The sequence below is a fragment of the Myotis lucifugus genome, unplaced genomic scaffold (genome assembly GCF_000147115.1).
Source record: "Myotis lucifugus unplaced genomic scaffold, Myoluc2.0 scaffold_955, whole genome shotgun sequence".
NCBI classification, from domain to species: Eukaryota; Metazoa; Chordata; class Mammalia; order Chiroptera; family Vespertilionidae; genus Myotis; species Myotis lucifugus.
Genome location: NW_005872003.1, coordinates 15,662 through 34,738, shown reverse-complemented (window position 1 = coordinate 34,738; position 19,077 = coordinate 15,662). Strand labels below are relative to the sequence as shown.

Here is a 19,077-nt window from a genome sequence, read left to right as displayed (position 1 = left end):
TGGTTAATGACTCAAGGTTACTTGTGCTTCCTTGCTGTGTGTTTTTTTAAAGTGGTTTTGTGTTGGCTTCCAAAATTCCTTTCAGAGGTGGAGTTAAACGCGTCCTTAGTCATCATAACCGTGTTTCCTTCTCGCTGCTGTCCTGCGGGGGCTCGGTAGTCCACAGTGGCCTCAGTTCCCCGGTACCATCTGAACGCGCCCCACCTGAGCTGGAGGGTCTGTTTTTGTTCTTGCTCCTTCACCTTCCAGTCATAAAAGTAAATAGTAAATCTAAATTCAATAGGAATTTCATGTAAAATTTAAATTGTTTCCACTAAAAATTATGTCCTAGTTGTTTCTCATCTAAGGATGATTCTTTTTTTTTTAATTTAAATTCTTTATTGTTTAAAGTATTACATAAGTCTCCTTTTTCCCCCATTGACCACTCCCTGGCCACCCCCACCTGCCAGCGCATGCCCTCACCCCCCTCCCACCCCCATCTGTGTCCATTGGTTATGCTCATATGCATGCGTACAAGACCTTTGGTATATCTCTTACCCCCTCACCCCCTACCTTCCCTCATAGTTGGACAGTCTGTTTGATGCTTCTATGACTCTGGTTCTATTTTTTTTAAAATATATTTTATTGATTTTTTACAGAGAAGAAGGGAGAGGGATAGAGAGTTAGAAACATCAATGAGAGAGATTGATCAGCTGCCTCCTGCACGCCCCCCACTGGGGATGTGCCCGCAACCAAGGTACATGCCCTTGACCGGAATCGAACCCGGGACCCTTGAGTCCACAGGCCGACGCTCTATCCACTGAGCCAAACCGGTTCGGCTCTGGTTCTATTTTTGTTCATCAGTTTATGTTCATTATATTCCACAAATGAGTGAGATCATGTGATATTTATCTTTCTCTGACTGGCTTATTTCGCTTAGCATAATGCTCTCCAGCTCCATCCATGCTGTTGCAAATGGTAAGAATTCCTTCTTTTTTATAGCAGCGTAGTATTCCATTGTGTAGATGTACCACAGTTTTCTAATCCACTCATCTGCTGATGGGCACTTAGGCTGTTTCCAAATCTTAGCTATTGTAAATTATGCTGCTATGAACATAGGGGTGCATATGTCCTTTCTGATTGGTATTTCTGTTTTCTTGGGATATATTCCTAGAAGTGGGTTTACTGGGTCAAATGGAAGTTCCATTTTTAACTTTTTGAGGAAACTCCATACTGTTCTCCACAGTGGCTGCACCAGTCTGCATTCCCACCAGCAGTGCACAAGGGTTCCTTTTTCTCTGCATCCTCTCCAGGACTTGTTGTTTGTTGATGATAGCCATTCTGACAGGTGTGAGATGGTACCTCATTGTTGTTTTGATTTGCATCTCTCGGATGATTAGTGACTTTGAGCATGTTTTCATATGTCTCTTGGTCTTCTTTCGAAAAGTGTCTATTTGGGTCCTTTGCCCATTTTTTATTGGATTGTTTATCTTCTTTTTGTTAAGTTGTATGAGTTCCCTATCAATTTTGGAGATTAAATCCTTATCGGAGATAACGTTGGCAAGTGTGTTCTCCCATGCAGTGGGCTTTCTTGCTTTGTTGATGTTTCTTTCGCTGTGCAGAAGCTTTTCATTTTGATGTGGTCCCATTTGTTTATTTTCTCTCTAAGGATGATTCTTACCCGTGCTGGTTTCAGCCACACGGGTGCTCCACGCTGTGTGAGTGTGTCTTATCGGTACACCGCCACGACTTGGTGCTGTGTGAAGTCAGCAAATTCCTAGTGAGACTAACCAGTTCACTGCCACGCATCCCAAACGGAAACCATCCCCACGCGCCACCATATTTTTAATTTAATTTAAAAAATCAATTTGCAATATTATAAAAATAATGTTCTTGAATATTTTCAGCTGAAAATTCTCACAAAAAATGATTTTAAAATTGGTCAGGTCTGCCACTCAGGGAAAACATTTTTTTTTTTAATAGAAGCGTGTGGCGTGTGGGGAAGGTCCGCCGCTTGCGTCTACAGATGCTTATGGCGTCTAGTGGGTTAAATATGCGTTTCATAAAACATGGTCCTTTGTCCCTGTGTGGCTTCACGGGTCCGTCTCACAGGCATCGCATGTCTGAGTTACTGTTGCCCGTTTCACTTAGCAGACCCGAGGCTTAGAAAAGCCCTGTGACTTGCCCTGGCTTGTGCAGCTAGCAAAGCGTGGACCCAAGATCCGGCCCCTTTCTCCTGCCCCGAGACCCCAGGGTGCCCTCCCTTCTGGGTCTGCGTGCTCTGTTCACTCCCCCTCCCGTGTCTCCCTGGTAAAGACCAGGTGAAGTTTACATTTCAGCTGTGGCCTGTATTTTTACTGTTACAATCTGCACGCGCCCTCAGAACCCACAGTGAAATCCTCAGACTATCCCAGTAGCTACTGTCATTCCTTCCCTTCCTTTCTGTCTGTTACCACTTTCATTCTCTCTTCACTCCATTTTGTCTCCAGGTTGTGATCCTTGGAGACATCAGGGAAGAGTGAGCAGACGTGAATGTCTCCCTTCCTCTCTCGACAGTGGAGGATCGGTGGTCTAGGTCAGTGGTTGGCAAACTGCGGCTCTCGAGCCACATGCGGCTCTTTGGCCCCTTGAGTGTGGCTCTTCCACAAAATGCCGACTTCTGCGCATGGGCCACGAAGTTTCAATCGCACTGTACGTGCGCACCCGCACGTGATATTTTGTGGAAGAGCCACACTCAAGGGGCCAAAGAGCCGCATGTGGCTCGCGAGCCGCAGTTTGCCGACCACTGATCTAGGTGGTCCCTGCCCCCTTCCGTGTGCAGAGGGACAGGGAAGTGTGCTTGGGGGTGGGAGGCAGGAGAAACATTGGCTCCGCATCACTTACAAACCACATGCACCTGCACCTGGAGGGGAGGAGCAGGAGCCTGGGCTAAGAGGAGGGAAACCAGCAGCTGAGTTTCCACCTTTCTCGCAACCCCACGTTTGCATTGTCTTCTTAGGGTGACCCAGGGCTGACCATAGCATGTGTCACTCTCAGTCTACTGAGGTTAGTCATCGCACGGCACGATGTGGACAGCCTGCCCCGCCTCAGCCCTTCCCACTCCAGCGGCCCTGTATGTTGCATTCATGTGTGTTAGTAACCTCACAAAGTAAGATTGTATATTTTGTGTCTTAAATAGTCTTTTTAAGGAAAAATACTTTATATTTAAGTCCAAACGGTGCTCTGCACTCTTTCCGAAAGACCTTGGTTAGTTGGCTGGTTGGTTGGCTGGTAGCTGGTTTTAGCAGGTAGTTAACTCAGCTGGTCTCAGATGGCAGACTCTCTCTCCATGGTGTGGGCAGCATCACATTTTATTCCGTTCTCTTAGCTTTCGCTGGGCTTCTGGGAACCTGCCTTATATGTGGGAGACTCTGAGGTCAGCTAGAGATTTGGGGCAGAATTTATACTCAGAATTTGAGGAACCCTCTGCCTGGCTCTCTTCTTACTGGGATTTCCCCCCTCACTTTCCACCTCCTGTGGTGACTCAAGCTCTGGTTCTTCAAACCAGCAAGATTGGGCCTGCTTCTGGCTAAAGGCCTTCGAAATGTGGGCCCCGCCCTGTGCCATTGCCTGCCTCTGCGTCAGCTTCCCAGACTGGCCGCCTGGGTGGCTCTCCTGCTCCCACAGCCACTTCCTATGTCCATAGTCCCTGCCTGCAAGAGGGTGGTCACATAGGCGCTACTCGAACTTGGCAGATACAAAGAGGTCACCATCTTCAAGGAAGATTTTAGCAGAAATGACTTCTTTAATAATTCTGAGATGGGTAACACAATGAAACAAAAGTACATTATTTCCTACCGTCTTCGATGCCTAATACGCAGAGAGACAGTGGTTTTAGTGATTCCGTGAAACGAGATGCCCAGTCTGCCCGGCCTGTTTGTAAGGAAGGAGGCGCAGAGGCAGAGGCCGAGGCTGCCACCCTGGCCGGGGCATTCACCCCCAGGTCAGCCCATTACAAACAGCCGTCCCGGCTCAGGCTGCCTCCAGCCTTGCACTCTGCACAGACCCGGCTGCTGCTGCTGCTGCTGCTGCTGCTGCTGTGTTAGAAGGTCAGCTCCATTCCTCTGTGGTGAGGCAGTGCTGGTAATTAGAAGAGATCGTGTTTCAAACTGATATTCCCATGAACTTGCCAAAGCAAGCCATTCCCTCTTGGCTTTTTCTTCCCATTTCTTGCTGCTGTTTCTCTGGACATTTTTCAGATTAGCCTGAGTAGCTGTGGATCCAGCCTGATTCCTGTGTCCACAGCAAATGTGATGTCACCATAAAAATGATGTTGAGGTGACCAAAGTCCAGTCTTCTACAAAAAAAGTTATTCAAGCAAATAACTTTTTAAAAGAAGAAATGTTGTAGGGTTTTTTGTTTCAAAGAAGAGTAGTATTCTCGGGAAAAAGGCTACAGAAGTGAAATCGATAAAAGCCCGTTGTCCCCTAGTAGCCTGTAAGGCAGGCGAGAGAGAGAACAAGTAACTCACGCTCACTTAGGAGCGTGACTGTTTTCCTCCCACGCTTTGTCTCTCCGTCCGTCCGAGCGGTGGAGAGGGCAGACCGAGTTCTCCTTTATCATTGAGGAGACAGGTAGAAACGGCCAGGCTGGGTGTGGGCAGCGCCTCACTGGGCCCTGTGTCCTGGCCAGCCTGACCGCTGCCAGCCGCTGTGAACCGTCAGAGCTGGGGATCTGTGTCCGTGTCAGTCTTGGAAACGAGGAACCTATTAGACCACTTTCTCGCTCTCCATGAAAATGCCTTCGAAGTGAAGTCATGTTTTGTTGCTCCAGAACGGAAATTTAATAAGCCCTCCCTGTGCCAGCTCGCCGAGGCCCCGAGACCAGGCCTCCCCGGGAGGGAGTGCTGCAGACGAGACTGCTCAGCGCGCCTCAGCCAGGGCGGCCCTGTCCCTGCCCTGGGGTCTTCGATGACTTCTGTCCGAGCCAGGGAAGTGAGAATAAAACTGACGCGGAATAAGCCCTCTCCTCTCCTCTCCTCTCCTCTCCTCTCCTCTCCTCTCCTCTCCTCTCCTCTCCTCTCGTCACTCATGGAAGTGACTGTCATGCAGCTGCCACGCAGTCCATGAGAGTGACGGCCACGGGGAGCCCACCACTAGACCCACAGGGCCGCGCAGGGCGGGGGCGGGGGTGAGGAAGGGCTGACAGCGGGTTCAGACCGTATGTTCAGGAGCCGGAGAGCCGGGGAAGCGAGGTGGTGGAGACTCCAGTGGACGGAACTGGGGAGGGTCTGTGGCCGGGACCTCTCGTAAGCTCCGTGGTTTTTGTGGGCACAGTGACTCTCTCCTCTCCTCACGCGCGGGGACCTGTGGATAAGCAGACACAGTTGCCGGGTGTTCTGATGGTTGAGTGAGTCTTGGCTTTTATTGTTTCATCTGCTTGCAAGTTTGAGACTGAGAGCCACATCCCAGGAAAGGAGTGAGGGCTCCATGCCAGTTCCCAGTCGGCAGCTCCGAGCTCCCAGTGGAATGTCTTGCTACTAAAAATACTGTCATTTGGGAAAATATGCTTAAATCTGACCTCCTGACATGCACATTCTAGCTTTTGCTCTGGTTCTTCGGCAGCAGCTGTGCAGAGTTCAGAATTGTCTCCCCATGCCCCCCAGTCCACCGGTGGAATCGTCTTCCACTGTGAAAACAGGCGTCCTATAGGTTATTTATATTCCCGACCACTGCGAGCAACAAAGTATGGTTCCTCAGGAGCGTCTCGTGGTGTTGTGGTGTGAGAATGGAGGGCTGAGGTTGGGGGAACTGGCTCCCAGCTGTCACTGCGTTCTTGGGGGCAAGGCTGGCCTGTTCAGTGGAGGGGACATGGAAGTGACTGTCATGCAGCTGCCACGCAGTCCATGAGAGTGACGGCCGCGGGGAGCCCACCACTAGACCCACAGGGCCGAGCAGGGCGGGGGCGGGGGTGAGGAAGGGCTGACAGCGGGTTCAGACCGTATGTTCAGGAGCCGGAGAGCCGGGGAATCGAGGTGGTGGAGACTCCAGTGGACGGAGCTGGGGAGGGTCTGTGGCCGGGACCTCTCGTAAGCTCCGTGGTTTTTGTGGGCACAGTGACTCCATTTCACCAAACAACCCGCGTGCCATAAATTTTCCCCATGGGGCCTATTTAAAATGGAGGCCCCCTTCCTTAAAGAGCATGTCACATGTGGTCTTACCATAGTTTGCTTGGGTTTTCCTTATTTGAAAAAAGGATTTTTTTTTAACTTGATTTTTTTTCTTGATTTTTGTGGACTTTTCGGTTGTCTTAAACTGTAGTTTTTGGAAATCCTGATTCCAGGGGTCCATTACTTATTTTGAGGGTCAGGTGATTGAGAGAAGGTGGCTCCTTTGGGGCCCGTGTCTCAGGCTGGACCCCTGCTCTATGACCCTCTGGCCACCAAGTGCACAGGAAGCTGGGTGCCGGGATCTGTGTGATCCGGGCATATGAGGGCGGGATCGGCCTAGTGGGAGCGAAAGTCAAGCAGACAGTCCCGTTTACAGAGCATCTCCCCAGGGTGACGTCGCCGGGGCCCAGCTGCCTGACGGCGTGCGCCTCCCAGCCTCGAGGGCGACGCTGCGTTCTTAAGTATTGAAGCTGCGTGTCTCCTCGGTCATGATGACCGAGCTGGAGCAAGAAGAAACCAGACCCTGTTTGAGGAGGGTGGATCTTTCCCCTGAAACAGGAAGCAGTCCCCTTTTTTAAAACCCTCCGTCGCGGGGATAGTTTGCTGACCCGGGCGCGCTGGGAGCTGGGCTGGGTGAGCAGCAGCTGCTTGTCAGGCAGGACTGTCTGTCTGAAGCGGCGAGCACATTCCCACATGAGAACGGAGCGTTGCAGTGACCTCACTCCATGAGTAATTCTGGGCGCGGACTCCCTGCATCCACCAGGCGGCTGCATTCCTAGAGCTCAGCCTTGCAGGCCTGGAGGAGAGCCGATTGCCACGGTGGGGACGAAAGAGTCCCAGACCTGCCGCCCACTGAGCCCGGGGACCCGAGTGCAATGGGCAGGGGGCAGAGGCTGGCTTGGCGGCCTTCTGGGTAGCTTCTGGATGGCAGAGAGCAGGGCCAGGACGCCGCCCAGCCGGCACAGAGGAGTGTGGGATGCAGCGAGGCCCTGAGTAGTCGAGCGGTGGTAAGTAGGTGCTGCTGTTGTAGGCGGGGGCCTGGCACCAGGTGTCTGACCTGTGGGTTCAGCAACCTTGCGGACCTTGAGTTCTGGCTGGGAAGGAATTCAGACAAGACCCAAACCACAGAGAGCATTTACTGGGTGAATTGCAGGGAGAAGTCATTCCCAAAAGAAATGGTCAGCAAACAAGCTGTGGAGGCAAAGGAAGGGCCTTGGAGCGGGGGCGCGAGGAAGCTCAGGGGACCTGCCTGGGTGGAGGGAAGGGGAGGCAGGCTGTGCTCCCAGGAGGGAGAGGCCCTGGGCCCTCCATCCTCAGGGCTCTCAGGGCGGAGACTGTGGGCAGCTCCCGGGAAGGTCCAGTAGCAGAGGCAGCAGCGTCCAGGTGTGTCCTCTCCGGCTGTGCTCTCCGCTGAGTGACTGGCCGGCACCAGGGCAGGGTCACTGTCCAGTGCAGCTGGCCCTGACGTCAGCGCGGCTGGGTTTGCTGCTTGTCTGGGCCTGGGGCTGAAACAACTGCTCCAAACACACGGAGATGTTACCTCGTGGGAGGGAAGGTCAGGGGTCCAACCCTCATGACCAGCGATTTGCTAGGGGAGGGAGGTCGCCCTGGGGCTGAGGTCCCACCCAGCAATTGACTGTCCCTTGCTAGGCCACCTGGGCTTTCCATCCTGGTGACCTATACTCGCCCATCCTCTTTGCTCTGCTCATGTCCGTCTAACTGCCTACATCACTACTATCCACAACCCTCAGCTTAAAGCAGCTGGTATTCCAGAAGTACTGCAAATACTGTCACTGTTTCCGTATTTTCCTGAGGGGTGCATACTGGATAGCTGAAAGCGAGTAGGAAACAGCAGTATACGGAGTGATGGCCAGATGGCTGAGCTGCCCCATAACATGCTGGCTCCCGCGTGACCGGATTCCCACAAGGAGTCTGTCCTGGGGCATGTCTGTGTGGGTGAGGTGCCGGGGTGCTCGGGGCGATTCTGCTCTGCTCCACACACATGTAGGCACACACATCCATCCCGCCTGGGCGTGTCTTTGATCTCCCACACTTCTCCATGTCTTCCCAGCTGTCCTCTGACCTATGGCTGGGCTGCAACTGGGCTTGCAGTTTGGACTCAGCTATTTTTGAGTCATTTTGTGAAGAGTCAGAAACCTGATCCTCTTTCCCACTCTTGATTGCCATCTACTGTGAGCCCGTGTGCTGTGAGACAGTCGGGTGGGGCTGGTGTGTGCTGGCTGCCCGCGGCTCCCTTAACCCCTGTGTTGTCTCTGCAGCACAATCCTGGAGGAGGAGAAGGCTCAGCACGAGGAGCGCGTGAGGATGGAGTCCAGGCGACAGGTCACCGTGTCCTGGGACTCCGGAGGGTCCGATGAAGCTCCGCCCAAGGTAGCAGCAGCCCCCACCCAACTTGCATTCCTCCCCTGACCTCTGCGCCCCTAGGGGGGAGGGGGCGGGGGCAGCTGTCTGGAGAGGAAGCCATACCTACAGGAGGTTCTGGGAGGTTCTGAGAGTGACCCGTTCACTCCAGCAGTGGTTTCCTGTCTGCTCCTCGGTGCGTGGTGCGCTCAGGTTGGACTCATTTGCTGTGATTTAAAATGCTCTTTCTGGTCTCCCACCCTCCTCCTCCTCCCCTCCCCCAGCCACAGACTGAGCAGCCTCCCTAGGGAGGCTTTTCCTTTGTTGGCAGCAGGGACCTGCTCCCGTCAGGTCACGTTAAAGCAGGAGAGGGACTAACCCCAGGCCCTGAGTGCTTTCCGTTTCAGCAGGAGTCAGTCCCACCCGCCTGCTCCTTTGGGTTGGGTTGGATCAGAGCCTCTTTCTGCTGGCTGGGGTGTTGGTAAGGGAACTCACGCATCATCCTCGGGCCTCGCCTGCCCACTCCCCTCACACCTGGGCTCTGGTGCTCCCCGCCCCCCTTGGCCTGCTGAGCTGAGCTGAGCTGGGGGTGCCCCTTTGGCTCTGCCAGGCTGTATTTTCACACACTGGCTCAGTCGCCATGAACAATCCAGTCCAGACCATCCTCTGAAAGTAAATGGACAGTAGGGTTTTCTGCAATTAATAACCTGCGATTGGGTATTTCATTGGCTAAGAATATAGTAAGAAACTGTGACATTCTTTATTTCATTTTCTTTTTGAAAATGTTTCGAAATCTATGAACCCGAAGTGCTGTTTGGATGCCACCCCGGCTTTTACCGTCTGCCCGAGAGCTTCTCTTTCCGTGGTGGTGCCTCCAGTTGTGCAGCAGTGAGCACTGTCGCCCATTTGACGACGTCTGGGGACTGGCACAGTTTCCCAGACTTTCAGGGGGGAGGGTTCCACAGTGCACCCTCCTCAACAAATGGAGACCCGAGGCCAGGCAGGAGGCCCGCGGCGCCTGTCTGATGGATGTCACTGTGGGCGACTTAGTGTTGGAGCCAGGACATTTCTCCGTCTCACCTAGTTTAACAACAAAAAAACCCTCATTGCCCCCAGAACAGCTGTGCGCCCCACTTCCCAGCCTCTGAGGCCCCCAAGTTGTCTACAGTGTTCCTGTCTTACCTCGGGACAGCTGCCAGAGGCCAGGGCTGGGGCGGAGGTCTCCCAGCTCACAGCGGGCTCTCCGCAGGGGCAGGCTCCCTCCTGTGCCAGCCTCGCTGTGCTCCCTGTGGCCAGGCATTCACACTTCAGCCCCACAGATGGGCGCCAAGTAATGCACCCCACACCCCCAAACTCACAGAGTTCCAGGCCTCTCCCACCTGGGCACGGCCCTGTGTCTCACGCTGGGGGATGTGGAATGTGCTCATTCGGCCGAGTTCTGGCAGCTGTGCTACAGGCTCGTGGGTGCAGGAGGCAGGGCTTTTCCTTCTGTTGCCGAGTAGAGAGACCAGCTCTGCTTCCGTTTTTAAACACCCTGCTGTTGTGGAGGTGCTTCCAAGTGCCTGTTTTAGGTTCTTTCCTGTCATCAGAGATGGTTCTGCCTTTCACACAGGCCTCCGCCAACCGCCCCCACTGCCCCATTTCATTCCTGAGCCTTTGACTGGGACAGACTGCCATGTCCGTGGCTGGTTTCACTGCCCCAGACAGAGTTGAGGAGTCAGTTACTGTGTGGCCCCCAAGATCAGAGTATTTACTCCTGGCCCTTCAAGAGGAAGCTTGGCAAACCCCGGACAATGTTGTCAGGGCCAGAGAATCACTGGCAGCTGTTTCCAGGCAGCGCTGGGGGACGGGGCTGCGCCTGGAAGCCTGGGTTCCTGGAGAGGAGAGCCGGCAGGTGTGCTGTGCGGTTCAGGTTGTGCGTTTGGTAGACATTTTCTCAAAAAAGAAAGAAGCAAGACTGTCTCGCCAAGGAAAACAACTGATAACATGTGTTTCCAGGGATAAATTTTGCATTTTCAACCAAAAATTTGAATCTTGAAAAATATCTCTGTCACCTTGATAGTTGTGCAGTTCTCAGCCTCTCTGCTGAGCTCAGGGTGGCGCTCACAGTGTGCGGCGTTTTCAGGTTGTACGATGGCGTGTGGACACTGGGAAAGCCCGTATAACTCAGTTCTCCGGCGTTTCCCAGTGATGAACGTGAGCGGTGCGTTCACAGCCGAGAGGCGGCAGTGGCTGTGATGTCACAGCTGGCGGCGCAGTTTCCAGTTCCGTGTGGCAAGTCGCCTCCCACTGCCGAGTCTAGCTGTCGTACCAAAAAGCAGCCGCCACAGTTGTCCCAAGAAAGGATGAAAATGCTTGAAGTTCAGGTGTCTCACCAGCAGAGAGTTCAGAGCGGGGAGTGACTTCAGAGTTGCTCGGTGCCACCCCCACTTCATAGGTGAGGAAGTAGAGGCCAGTCTGCCGCTCCCTGTCCCCGGCCACCCACCAGGAAGTGGCCGAGCAGGGTGGGTGTCCAGCGTCACTTTCCTTCGAGGCCGAGTGGTGTGAGCATCTTCTCACGTCTGTGCTCATTGGCCGTCGCACGGCTTCCAGGTCCACTCAAGTCCTCTGCCCACTGTTGAATGGAATACTTGCCATTGTATTGTGGGGTATGCCTCTCTCACCAAATAGACGGTTTGCAAATATTTCCTCCCATTCTGTGGGCTGTCTTTTCACTTTTCTAATGCTGTCGTTTGCAACACAAAAGCTTTGAATTTTGATGAAATCTAGTTTATGTATTGATTTGTTTTGTTTTGTTGCTTGAGCTTGTGGTGTCATAGCCAAAAAACTGTTGCCTCCCCCACAGATGTGTCCTGTTTTCTTCTGGGAGTTTCACAGCTTTAGCTCCTCCATTCAGATCGTGGCCCATTTGAGTTCGTTTTTGTGTATGTTGTGAGGGAGGGACAGCTTCATGTGCTCACGTGTGGATGCCCGTTGTCTCAGCGTCATTTATTGAAGAGACTGTTTCTAACCCCACTGCGATGTCGGTACCTTTTATCATTCTTTCCAAGTAAACTCTTTTAGAGAAATACCTTCTTCTATCATTTTCAATAAAACAAGGGTTTATGATTTACCAAAGTGATCAAATACCCATTCATGTGATGCTCTGTTGGTTTGTTCACAGCCCAGCAGGCCTGGTTATCCTAGTCCGAGGTCCAGTGAAGGGTTTTATCCCAGCCCACAGCACATGGTGCAGACCAACCATTACCAGGTACGCAGGCCTTACCGAGACAAGATCTGCTCTCTCCCCTTTGCACGGCTCGGGGGCGGGAAGGGCGGGTGTGTTTGTGTTTTTATCTGTGTACTTAGGAGTATGTCAAGGGGCATGTTGTCCTGACATTCGTGTGGGGCTGTGAGCACTCACCGCTCTGAAAGCAGCTGGGGCAAGTGTCCCATGGCCCACAGTTCCCAGGCCGGCCCCCTTCCCCCTGATCCCATACAGTACAGGGCCCCGTAGGCATGCGCTCTGCAGAGCCAACTCAATGGGCATTTCTCCTGGAAGCCAAGAATAAGATTCAAAAGTGCCTTAAAAGCCAGATGAGCCCTGGCTGGTGTGCTAAGTGGTTAGAGCATTGGCCCATGCACTGAAGGGTCGTGGGTTCAATTCCCGGTCAAGGGCACATACCTGGGATGCAGGTCAATCAATCCCTGGCCTCAGTCGGGGAGTGGTGGGAGGCAAGCAACTGATGTGTCTCTCTCACGTCTGTGTTTCTCTCTCCCCCTCCCTTCCCATCTCTCCTCCTTTTCCTCTCCCACTCTCTCTAAAAATCAATGGAAAAATATCCTTGGGTGAGGAGTAACAAAACAAACAAGAAATCCAGATGAGTTGCCACATGGGCAAGTGTGGAAGGAAGGGTGGGCTTGCAGACAAGTAACCTGCACAGAGAAGTGAATCCTTGAGAGAAGGGGCCAGAGCAGAGTCAGTCGTGGTTGGTTCAGATTTCTGAGAGAAGGTGTCAGCTTTTCTTAAGAGGCAGGAAGCCGGGGCTCAGTGGGCACTGAGCAGGGGTCGGACCCAGCATTGTTTCGGGAGAACATGGCGGCTCAGAGAGGAGCGCTCAGGTCCTGAGAGCTGGGTCCTCGCCCTGTGATGGGCGCACCGGCCATGGCGCTTGCCGGCTGGGGCTCTGGTGCGTGTTTGTTAGTGGTGGGTGTCCCCTGAGGACAGGGACTCGCCTGGCCTTTCAGCGCCGGCAGCAGTGTGTACAGTGGAGACCAGTGAGTAGAGGACAGGAATGAGCAGCCCTCCGCTATGTGAGTGGGAGCAGCTGCAGGGTCTTCCCTGGCGGTGCGTCAGGTCCTCTGTAGCCTGAAGTGCTCCTCTGGTCTGACATGCTCGGTGTGGAGAGAATGCCTTAAGGCATCCCAAATCTCTTTGTTGTGACAATTCCTAACGCTCCTTGGCAGTAAGATGTCCTTTCTGACCAACTATAGTGAGGGTATAAGCATTTTATGTTTAGCAGAATTTTTACTATTAAATATTGGCTTCAGCCGAAACCGGTTTGGCTCAGTGGATAGAGCGTCGGCCTGCGGACTGAAAGGTCCCAGGTTCGATTCCGGTCAGGGGCATGTACCTGGGTTGCGGGCCCATCCCCAGTGGGAGATGTGCAGGAGGCAGTTGATCGATGTTTCTCATCGATGTTTCTAACTCTCTATCTCTTTCCCTTCCTCTCTGTAAAAAATCAATAAAATATATTTAAAAAAAAAAGAAATGTTTAAAAAAATAAATATTGGCTTCAGTAAATGGAGAGAACTGTCTGTATGTCCCATTTGACAGTTTAATTCCATGTTGTCGGGATGGAGATGGCTATCAGTCAGTGTCTGGAGGCCTAACAGATACACAGAACCCCTGCTGAAGGCTGTGTGGCTATTGGCTGTTCTTTATCTCATTCAACATGTGACTGAGAACCCGGCCATGGTACCAGCCGCATGAGCTGCGGGAACTAGTGCAGGGTCCTCCTGTCCTCTCTGAGTGAGGGAGGGAGCGGATGAAGCCTCTCATTTCCTCCTGCCTGACGCTCTTCTCCACGTCTGGCTGGCTGTCTCCTGTCGGGCTCATGCATCTTCGTTAGAACTTGAAGATTGACTCCCCACCCCCAGCCCTTGTTCACCAGGGCACAGCCTTTTGGGGCTTAGTCTGTTGGGTTGGGCAGGAAGGGGTTCCATGGCAGTGCCTGGCCAGCCTGTGGGCGGCCTCGGAGGTCTGCTCCCAGCTGTCGTCAGTGTCGGGTTCTGACTGCCGGGCGTGGCCTCAGTGCAGACTCCCCGGGGCCACCAGCATGCCTCGGCTGGACCTTCCTCCCCCTTCAGAGCCGACAGTTGGTGAGGATCTCTTGATCTTCACGAGTCAGTCTCCCTCCCTGCCCCCTGCTTCCCTCTTGCACTCTCTAAGGAACCTTGAGGTCACAGGTCCACTCCCGTCTCAGGTTCCGCATTTATGTCCATCTGCAAAGTCCCTTGGCCCTGTGAGGTGACCGCGAACTGGACGCGAGCAGCTGGGGCTGTCATCGGGCCCCACAGCATCCTCTAGTCTAAGTTATCCCCTCTCCCGTGGGCGCAGACTCTGCAGAACTCGTGTGTGCAAACCTGACCCACCCCTCACTCGCCCGCAGGTCTCTGGCTACCCTGGCTCCCACGGAATCCCAGCCATGGCAGGCAGCCTGTACCCGGGGCAGGCATCCCTCTTGGACCAGACAGACTCGTGGAATCACAGACCCCAGGAGATGTGCATGTGGCCGCCCAGCATGGAGGTAAGCTGGTGCTCTTAGGCTTCCGTTTGCTAACGGACGAAGCTTTGCCCGAGGTCCCTTTTCCTCCTGAATCCTGGGGTGTCGTGTTGGTGACCCACTTCTCAGGCCAGGATGCTCCTTTTCCTCGATGCTTTCTGGTGCTATGAATCCTTCTCATTAACGAGAGGAGAGATGCCACCAGCATTAGCCCGTTGGTTTGGAAGGCAGACCCTAGACCAGTGGTTCTCAACCTTCTGGCCCTTTAAATACAGTTCTTCATGTTGTGACCCAACCATAAAATTATTTTCATGGCTACTTCATAACTGTAATGTTGCTACTGTTAGGAATCGTAATGTAAATATCTGATATGCAGGATGGTCTTAGGCGACCCCTGTGAAAGGGTCGTTTGACCGCCAAAGGGGTCGCGACCCACAGGTTGAGAACCGCTGCCCTAGACTAAATGGAATAGGCGTGGAGCCGAGGCAGAAGCAGGCAGACAGAGCTCTCAGTGCTGTGGCCTCTGCCTGGGGCCCTGCTCCCTCCCAGACCGTTTGCGCTGTCCCCTAGGACTGAGCACACCTGGGCACGGATGCTCACTCACCCCTCACAGCGTCTCCCTGCCTGTGCGCTGAGCGTAGCGATGGTACTTTCTAAAGATGCTTGGCACGCGGCAACTCGCAGCCTCCAGGAACATCGCCCACAAGCAGTGTGAGCCAGCCTGTCTCCACCACCCGGCTTCCTTGTGGGAAAGACAGGGAAGAAGTAGGAGCTTCACAGGTAGACCTGAGAGCACCTGCCGTTTCTGCCCTCAGGACCCTGCGGCGCTGGACCTGCGCGGGATCGGACAGGTGTTGCCCACACACCTGATGGAGGAGCGGCTGATCCGGCAGCAGCAGGAGATGGAGGAAGACCAGCGCTGGCTGGAGAAAGAGGAGAGATTCCTGGTAACTGCATTTTCGGAAATGTCCTTCCACCCTTAGCCCTGCTGGGGTCTGTGGCAAAGGTTCCTCTTTTCCAAAGCAGGAGAGCTGGCTTCCCCTCCGGTTCCTGAAACTGGCAGTTGTGGGTGTTTGCTCTCCTGGAGTTGCTTTTCCAGTATCAGTTTCTGAGGGTAGCAGTGGCCTTGTGGGCTCAGAGGTGTGAGCACTTCTGTGGCTTCTGTGTTACCACCGAATTGGCAGAAACAGCTCCCCGAGGTGTCAGCCTGCACACGGGCAGCCCGCCTGTCTACTTCCGTGATAACCTGCTGCCCGCCACGGACAGCTGCCTGTCGTTGGGAGCCTGGTACCTCGTTCCCGTTGAACTTGTCGTTGTGCATTCCTGTGTGTGCAGACGCAGTCGGCAGTTAGGAGTTTATCTTGGATTTTCCGGGATCTATCACCTGAATCTTGTGGCCGGTTTCCGTGGATTTTCCGAATGCACAGCTGTCGCTCTTTAAAGCACGTTCCACTTCTCTCCTGGGGTGTCTCTTGCCAACTTTAGTATGAAGTAGCTCCTTGCTGGCTTTTCCTGCTTTTATTTTTAAAGATAGTGCCTCTAATAGTTTTCTCCATTAAGTATAATTTGGTATATTTGTGCCTGTACATTTTAAATATATTGAGGTGGTGGTGGTTTTTTTAAGAAAACTTGAGCCCTAGCTGGTTTGGCTCAGTGGATAGAACATTGGCCTACGGACTGAAGGGTCCCAGGTTCCATTCCAGTCAAGGGCACATGCCCGGGTTACAGTCTTGATCCCCAGTGTGGGGCGTGCAGGAGGCAGCCAATCAATTATTCCCTCTCATCATTGATGTTTCTATCTCTCCCTCTTCCTTCCTCTCTGAAATCAATAAAAAAATATATATTTTAAAAAAGGAAAAGAAAACTTTAAAAGGTTTAACATGAGCTACCTGGAGGGCTTTGCCTGGGTTTATGCTGGTCCTGCATCCCGGGATAAGTCCCTCCTCCATCATAGGTGAGCCCTCTTCTCAGGCCTGGTTTATTTGTGTGGTGTTTCATTGGGATTTAGAATTGATGCTCATCAGTGAGAATAATTGGTTTCTTGTCATCGTTTATTGGCTTCAGGATCAGCACAGTGCTGGTTCCTAAGGTGAGTTGAGTGATTGCCACCCTACAGATTTGGGTCTTCGTTAGGTCCATGTCGTGGGTGGTGGGGCTGAGAGCAGCAGGCAGTCAAGACAGGGCTGCCTCCAGTGACGGGACTGAGAGCGAGGAGACGGGAGCAGTAAGCATTCCTTCCGCCTGGGCATTTTAATTGGGATTTCTGCAGCATCGTCCCTGCCACAGCCACAGTGATGTTCCTAAAATGCAGGTCTGATCCTGAGTCTCTGGTGTAAACTCTGCTGGAGCTACCCCATGACCCGCCCATCCTCCTCCTCGCCCCTCCTTTCTTCCTGTCCTCCTGGGTCAGCCTCCGAGCACTGAGGGGAGGGACAGCCCCCAGGTCATTGGGGAGGCTGAGCAGCTAAAATGACAAGAGCGACAGCCCCAGAAGATCTGGGGAGGAACATTCCAGGGAGAGGGCACGCCAAGTGCAAGGACCCAAGGCGAGCTGGGAAGGAGCCAAGTATGTCTGAGGGTCGGAAAGACTACCATAGAGGCCAGAGCGCAGGAATGAAGGGGGACAGACCACACGGGCCTCAGGCCATGCGGGGGCGGGGGGGGGGTGGCCAGGGCCTGGCGGTGGTGGGAAAACAGAGCATTTTGGCACTCAGAGGGTCCTTGCCATCCTGACTCTCCTTTCAGACAGCATTACGAGAAAGAACCTAGACTTCGGAGAATTAAAAATCCTTGTTACTAGGACCCTGCATTGTTTTCTCTCTCTATGCTTGAATTTCTTAGCCTGTGAAGTACTTCGCGCCCGCCATACGGTGCGGGTAATGCTTTCCTCATAGAGGGGTGAGGGTGACATGGAAGCAGTGGAGGGAGGAGCCCCCATTAATTTTCAAAGGGCTTTTTTCTCTCTTCCTCAGTTTGAGCTCCATAGATGCCATGGGCTGTGTTGATGAGAACCTAGACTCCTAGGTCATGTGTCACAGTTCCTGCTATGACACAGCGTTCCTGCAGACAGTCCCAGAATGCCTTCCCCGCTCCTGACCCCAGGCTAAGGAAGAGGAGGAGTAAGAGTTCGGCCACACTCAAAGGGTTTCTGCAGAGGAGCCCTGAGGGGATTGCTGGCTCAGGAGCTGCAGAGCCTTTTATTGGATTGGTTGACTGTTTTAGGAAACCTTCACTCTCTCTTGTTAGCAGGTAGCTAACAGCCCCTGGAGTGTGAGTGCCCTGTGTCCCCAGGATGCAGAGTCGTCAGTGCCGCCTAGGCGACCTGGCTTGTCCTGCTGTCCGCGAGGCGGGCCAGCCTCTGGTGTCGTCCGAGCTGCTGTGCGCCTGCTACCCTGGCTAAGTAAAATAAAATCCACTTACTAAAAAGGGGAAATTTTCAAAAAGATATACGACATACAAGCCACACTTTTTTATTATGAACTTCAACAGACCTAACACTATTTCAGATTGCTCTAGAAATTTCTAAAGATTCTTGTCTTCTGTTCTGTCTCCTCCTGGCCTGGTAACAGATCATTTCTGCCCCACCTTGGTCCTCAGACTGCTTGGGGAGCAGTGCTGCCCCCCAGTGACATCAATTATGCAGCCTGGACAAAGAGTCAGGTTTCTACTTGAAAAATTAACTCTTAAAGTTGCTTTCTCAGTCATAGTTACCAGATTTTTTCAAATAGATCCCACTTTCAGGACTCACACGATTGCATGGTCATCTACATATATAAAAGGCTAATATGCTAAGTGTCCATTGACCGTCCGACCGGTCGCTGTGATGCACACTGACGATCCAGGGGGCAGGTGCTCAACGCAGGAGCTGCCGAGATGCACACTGGCCGTTTACAAAGAAACGGCACCGCAGACCTGGTGCTGACAAAGCAACACTCGGCTTCCCCCAAGTGGGACACAGGCCCCGCCACCACCCTGAGTGACACCCCACCAAATCGCAGCTAATGCTACTGAGACCCCATAGCACAAAATGCGGCCCACAGCCCAGCCCAGCCCAGAAACGGTTGCTGTGGGTGTCAGGTAATGATGTCATGTAGCAATGTAGTGACTAGCCTCCTTGGAGTTTCTTCAGCCCAGGAACATGACTTGCTTTATAGCCAGGTGCAGACATTTTACACTTAAACAAATGTCTGTGAAGCGTTTTCCCTGCCTCATCTTATTTGATCCTCACAGAAGTCCTGGAGCAGGTAGACAGGAGACTCGGTGGAATCCTATTTTCTTTTCATTAGCCGGAAAACAGAGATTTAGAAAGTTTAGAAACTTGACCCAACTGAAAAGAAGTAAGAAATGGTGGGCCTTGAAAATGACTTCAGGTTTTCTCACTGCGCAGAATATAGTCAAACACTGCTGCAGTTAAATATTTTACCCTTTGTTCTCCCTGGGTGATCTACAATAATAATCTGCTTCGTGTTGATATTTACTGCTGTGTTGCTGACAATTACCTGAAAGAGAAGTTGGAGTGCTTCACTGGGCTGGAAAAAGTTTAGCTACATCAGAAAGCAGGTCTAATTAAGCAAGCTTATTCTATGTATATAAAAGGCTAAGTTGACTCGTGCATGTGCGATACATATAAAGCTCTCACTGGCACAAATCGCATGCGTGTATTTCCATCTGTCGTCGATCGTGAATTTGGTTGACACTTCTATTATAGACAAAGGGTGAATAGCGATATTAAAATATTTCCTCTAATTAATTTCCTTCTAGTGTGCACGAATTTGTGCACCGGGACACTAGTTGTTAATAGTAGTTCCTGCCTTTCCTTGAGGA

At 52.6% G+C, this 19,077-nt stretch overlaps 1 protein-coding gene and 2 long non-coding RNA genes across 25 annotated transcripts in view; 1 reads left to right on the top strand and 2 right to left on the bottom strand.

Moving 5' to 3' along the window:
- Positions 1-19,077, top strand: part of PTK2 (protein tyrosine kinase 2) — a 101,380-nt gene that overhangs the window by 71,001 nt on the left and 11,302 nt on the right. For 17 of the 23 annotated variants that reach the window (XM_023747715.1, XM_023747714.1, XM_023747731.1 and 14 more), the window contains 4 exons: positions 8,407-8,518; positions 11,652-11,738; positions 14,140-14,277; positions 15,069-15,200. In XM_023747715.1, coding sequence (XP_023603483.1) covers positions 8,407-8,518; positions 11,652-11,738; positions 14,140-14,277; positions 15,069-15,200 — 469 coding nt within the window. Of the gene's footprint in view, positions 1-5,344; positions 5,368-8,153; positions 8,320-8,406; positions 8,519-11,651; positions 11,739-14,139; positions 14,278-15,068; positions 15,201-17,225; positions 18,088-19,077 lie in introns of those variants that run through there. The other 6 variants (XM_023747726.1, XM_023747729.1, XM_023747730.1 and 3 more) reach the window with 6 other exon arrangements.
- LOC106695219 lies at positions 3,160-4,968 on the bottom strand. The gene is made up of 2 exons (XR_002827229.1): positions 4,490-4,968; positions 3,160-4,098 (listed from the first exon to the last, which is right to left on the bottom strand). It is a non-coding gene; the product is annotated as an uncharacterized LOC106695219 (long non-coding RNA).
- Positions 9,209-11,669, bottom strand: LOC111824134. The gene is made up of 2 exons (XR_002827230.1): positions 9,671-11,669; positions 9,209-9,568 (listed from the first exon to the last, which is right to left on the bottom strand). It is a non-coding gene; the product is annotated as an uncharacterized LOC111824134 (long non-coding RNA).